The sequence below is a fragment of the Equus asinus genome, chromosome 21, assembly GCF_041296235.1.
Source record: "Equus asinus isolate D_3611 breed Donkey chromosome 21, EquAss-T2T_v2, whole genome shotgun sequence".
Taxonomy (NCBI): domain Eukaryota; kingdom Metazoa; phylum Chordata; class Mammalia; order Perissodactyla; family Equidae; genus Equus; species Equus asinus.
Window position 1 is genome coordinate 88,727,353 of NC_091810.1, and position 5,438 is coordinate 88,732,790.

Consider the following 5,438-nt stretch of genomic DNA (forward strand, 5'->3'; position numbering starts at 1 on the left):
TTTGTTTTTGGTTTGTGACTTTCTTGGGAAGGCTGTCCATATACCAGAGTTATTTACACATTATATTTTACTTTTTTATTATCCTATAGTTTTATTTCTTACATTTAGCTGTTTAAATTACTTGGAGTTTATTTTACGTACATTAGAGGGTATTACCTAATTTTATTTCTTTTTCCAAATTGAAAGTCAGTTGGTCCACACTATTTACTGAATAATGGTCCATCCATCCTTACCCCCAAATTGAAATGCCATTTTTCAGGAACTAAATTTCTAAATATATTCATGAGTCTGTAGTAGATTTTCTTGATCTCCTTGCTTTTTTCTGGGTCAATACCACACTGTTTTAGTTACTATACCTTTACGGTATGTTTTGGTATCTTTTAAGGAATCAGTATTTTTTAGTTGTCTGCCTTCTCTTACTAGACATTTGATGGATGGGACTGAGTCATAGTCGTCTTTGAATTTGAAAGACCTTTTACGTAATTCACATACATGTTTGTGCGAATGATGCAAATAAATAAACCCAAAGCAACTGATGCTATTGGTGCTACACTTTGTATTCTCAGAGTCTCAAGGATCACGGGGAAAAATAACTTTTCCAGTTTTCACTCCACTTCCTATTGTAGCTCAGCACTTCAATGAGTTCTTTCATAGGCACTGTATTATTGTTGTTTAATTTGTTTTGAATAAATAATGCATCTTCAGTGTACAAAACCCAAAAGGTACAAAAGTGAAAAGTTAAGTCTCCCCTCAGTTCTTAGGAGGCAATCAGACTACCAATTTTTTCTTTAACCCTCCAGAACGGCAGCACACCCTCCACTCTGCCCTACACCTTGCTTTTTTCGTTAACGATGTATCTTGGAGCTCATGCCGTATCAGTACCTATGACGCTGTTTCATGAGATGTCTGTGCTGTGTTTTATTTAACCAGGATGTCAATTTAGTTGTTTTGATAAATACTCTTTATACATATAATATTCCCAAATATCTAGAATAAAACTTCTGTGCCTGAAATTGGTGGGTCAAAGGGTATTTGAATTTTCAGCTTTGATTTGTATTGTTAAGTTGCCCTCCAAGAAGTTACTAGAAGCTTCATGAATGAAGGCCCTGATGGCCCTTGCAACCAGGCTTCCGACTTGCTCAGACATGCGCCAAGTACCAGGGGGCACTGCAGAGGCTCTAGCTGGGACCCCGACAGTGAGTGGAACTCTGTGTGTGGGCGCACACATGTGCACGTGCATGAATGTGTGGGTGATGTACCCATGGTAAGAAGCTCAAGGAAGAACCATAAGTCAATTAATTAATTAGAGTCCTATTTAAACTCTAATAATGAGTGGAAGCGTTAGTGCTTTGAATAAAGCTCCTTCGCCTTTATTATTCATTAGAAACTGGCAGTAAATAATAGGTTTGAATTTCACAGTCCTGGCGCTGCTAATCAAAGCACAGAGCATTTCTTAAGATCATAAATTATTATCCTTCACAACAGGAGCATAAAGGGAGTTTGGTTTTATGAACTGCTAACTGGGACACCAGCCTCTGTTTGGGTCTCAGGCTCACTCAGAGGGAAGGAGGCTGGCACGCACATCTCAGGACCGAAACCCTGTCTGAGGGGTTGGGCAGGGCACAGTTTCCTCAGACTCACAATATTGCATCTCCCTGGAGTCAGCTAGGACAAGTGGCCCAGCCCAGATTAAACAGCCTCCCGTGCTCCTTGTGGGTGGTAGTCCACAATGTGCAGCTGGAAAGAGACATTTTTTAAAGCAGGAAGAGGGCTTTGCCTGGGGGGCAGCAGGCTATCTTTACTTCACCCCCTTCCCAAGTTGGCGCTGGGTTTAGACTGTGAACGTGCGCCCCCCCCCCCCCTTTTCCATCTGGTATGTCATCTTTCTCTCCCTTCTCTCCATTCCTGCCCCCACTAATGTTTGGCATTTTGTGGGGAATCTTCTCCTCCACACAAAGAGAAAGAAACAGACACCAAGTGGGCAGAAATAAGATGAATCCTTATCTTCTGCATTTCTTTCCTTTCCTTTCTCCTCTAGTGTCTTCTCCTCCTGTTTTTGAAGCTTGATGTAGTTTTCCCTCCTCTGACAGGCACATCCTCCCATCCCAGCGCCACTCTCTTCATCCCTCAGGTACTTGGTGTGCTGGCCCCTATGGCTGTTCCTGGGCCACAGGACCCCTGCATCTCCCTCATGTAACCTTTCAGTGCCTGCTTCACCTGGCACTTCTAGTACAAGGGCTAGAAGTGCCAATTAGTACAGCCAGAGAAAATGCCTTAAATAAAGCATTGACCAACACAATCATACTTTATAACAAAATTTTATTAGGATTAAGTCAAATTAGAAAACTTCATGCTTCACCATTTGTCCTATTTCCCTGGGATGACCAGATGATACTTAGCTGAGTATAAAACAATTTGTGCCTCTGGATTCTACTGTTCTGAAAGCAAGAACACCGATGTGCATAGCAGTGTGCCTGACACCACCGTGGCTAATGTTTAAGGTCTAACACTGGTCAGCGAAGCGTACGTTACTTCCAAGCTTTGGGCCCGGGGAAGATGTCACTCCCTTCCTCCCTCAGAAGCAGACCCATCATAGCCTGGGCACCAAACTGGAGACTGCTTTTTGGAGTCTAATGTTAATGTCTGTATTTCAAGAGAAGCTAGGCTTGAGGTATCTTTATGGCTTAAAAGGCACAGGTCATGCAGCTGAATTAAGAGCTATTGTGTCGGTCTCTCCAGTGCGGGCCAGGAGCCACCCCTTGTAAGGGGAGTCCTGATGCTGCGTCCTGGACTCCTCAGTGTGGTCCATGCATTGTCAGCCCTGCTCCTCTCACTCCGGTCCCGCTCATCAGCTGAGAGCGTTGGAATCGGATAGGTCTGGGCTCCTGCGCAGTCTCCTGCCCCATGGACCCTGCAACCTGTGCTGCAGAATCTCATTGCCCAACTCACAGGGGGACCCACCGCAGAGCCAAGAAGGGACTCAAATGGAAGCAAGGACAGGAAGGCTCTTTCTTCAGGTAGAACACGGTATGGGGAAAAGACACCAGCTTTGCCTGGGAGGGTCTTAACCAAGGTTGGAGAGCAGGACTGATCGAGTGCAGGGTACACCCAGCTGTCACCAACCCTTCATTCAATAGGACAGGCAGCTTGAAAAGGGGGTCCCCATGCCACACGGGTTCTGTGAGGCCATCAACAGTGGTCCCGAGCAGTTCCCTGACTCGCAGATAGCCCTCGGGCCATTCAGGGCAGGTGGGAGTCCAGGTCCTAAAATATACAACTTATCACTCCCTAAATAACTGGGCAATTCCCTTCAGTTTAGAAGCCACCTGTTTATGCTCAGAAACTCTTTTTCTTATTTTTACACTCTTCTTAATGAAGGGAATAAAATCCAGAATCTAGGAGAAGGGCCTGGAGAGCTGCCTACAGAGAAGAAAGGCCCAGCAGACACAGCCCATCTGTTTTCTCCTCGCTGACCCCTCCTGACTGCGCCCCCCACCCTCCACCCCACCCAACTCACTAACAAAAATGGCCGCTGTCAAAAACTTAAATTCAGTTGCATAATATCGAAGGAGGATAATAAATTCTCATTTCTTCAGGCACCAGAGGATACATGGGACAGGGTTTCAATTCTCTCCAATTTCCACTCTCAATACATTTCCCAGCCTCTCCTTGACACCCCTCCCCAGCTCGGCCCACAGCCCTGGGTGAGCCTTGCATTCCTGTGATTACATCTGCACGCTCACGCCCGCTAATTCAGCTGGGATTGCCCCGGAGTTTGCTCAAGCTTGAGTTCATAGCCCCCTAAGCCGAGGTCCCCTTCGTAAATGTTCTCCTTGCCCGGAGTCTGGGGTGCAGCTTTCTGGTCCAGCCCCAGCCTCGTGGGAGGGCTGCAGGGGGAGGCGGCTTGCTCCTGGTAATTCATGGCCAGTTCGTCCTGGTTCACAATGCACTCCGCATCGTCTTCTTTTAGCTGTTCCTGGATTTTGGAAAGAGAGAGAGGTCACTTCATGACGAAGGCAGGAAACAACAGCAGTCCTACTGCGTAGGAAAATAGGGTGTTTTCCTTTTCTTAACTGCCCTGTCTTGCCTAGCTGAAGCTTCTGCTACAGGAGATAGCAGCTTTTCCATCTCCATGGGCATGGTGAAGCGTTTCTCTGAGCCGCCTGCCTTGAGGACTCGACACCATAACACAGCCATATGGGGTCTCTAGGCCTAAGGTAAGAGTCGATAGAGAGCACGTGCTAATTGAGTGCCTCCTTGGGTTAAGGGAGTTAAAAGAAAATGCTGTGGATTTCGAGAACTGATACCTAACCTGGCTGACAGGCGTTATGAGGCAGCAGAATCCTGTGACCTTAGAGGACGGAATGATTCACCGTGTGGGTTTTCTAACACTCCTTCCTGTCAGAAAATTCTCAAAACACAGTTTCTGTTATATTTATTTTAGAAATGTGTCCTCACAGCATGTTTCTTGGGATGAGCATCCCAAGGCTAAGAATGGTTGGAAGTCACCACAGCGGATAATGGCAGAAACCAAGTAGATCTGGCCAGCATAGTTTTCCTCAGACAGAGCTTCCCTTGAAAGAAAGAATTAAGGTCTCAACTCCCCTTCCATTGGCTTTGGGAAGCCCATACAAAATTATTTGTAGAATGAGCCCTGGCTAGGTGACCTCAGGTTGGTGGTTTCCAATTTCAGCCTGTTCTAGAAGCACCTGGAGGGCTCCTTAAAGCACAGATGCTGTCCCCAAGCTCAGAGTTCCGAGGCGGGGCCTGATAATTTGCATTTCTAACAAGCTCCCAAATGATGCTGAGAGTGCTGGTCTGGGGACCACACTTTGAAAACCACCGCCCCCGGCCCGTTGTGCCTGACGCATATCTGCGATGCCGTTTTCTCTGTTGATGTGAGTGGCCAGCTGGATAACCTCCTAGGGTGCCTCAAACTCCAAGATTCTGCTCCTCTCCAATGCCTGACACTCTGATTTGCTGCTAATGATTCTAATTGCTTCTCAGCATTTTTTATTCCACTCCCTTGAGCTATAAAGCACAGGCCTAATATTGAAAACCTCTAAACATAGAACTCTGTGAGGACACATTACTTCTTTTACATTTCTTAAATCCATCTTATGGTTAAAAAATTTTGGTAACAATAAAAAATTGCATTTTTAAAAGAAGAATGAGCCCACATCAGCAACAACTGAAAAGAGAAGAGAAATGCTTCTCGGTGTAGTGAATTTTCAAAATGCTTCCTCCTCCAGCTGGGGAGGAACAGCCCCAAGGTTCCTGGGCTTATCAATATTCACAACCTTGTTCCTCCGGGATATCTACTCACCCCATAGGCCTGAGGGCTGGTGAGTAGCCTCGAGATGGGACCGCACCATTCAGGTAAGGTGGTGGTCAGTGGCGGACCAGAGTGGGTTAAAATTGGTTTCAGATATCTGTGA

At 46.0% G+C, this 5,438-nt stretch overlaps 1 protein-coding gene across 1 annotated transcript in view; it reads right to left on the minus strand.

Moving 5' to 3' along the window:
- Positions 1–2,302: 2,302 nt before the first annotated feature.
- The window catches only part of SLC9A9 (solute carrier family 9 member A9), a 511,724-nt gene continuing 508,588 nt past the window's right edge, over positions 2,303–5,438 (minus strand). The window contains exons 15-16 of the mRNA XM_014852057.3: positions 5,327–5,432; positions 2,303–3,976 (exon numbers count right to left, since the gene is read on the minus strand). Coding sequence (XP_014707543.2) covers positions 3,749–3,976; positions 5,327–5,432 — 334 coding nt within the window. The 3' untranslated portion in view covers positions 2,303–3,748. The remainder of the gene's footprint in view (positions 3,977–5,326; positions 5,433–5,438) is intronic.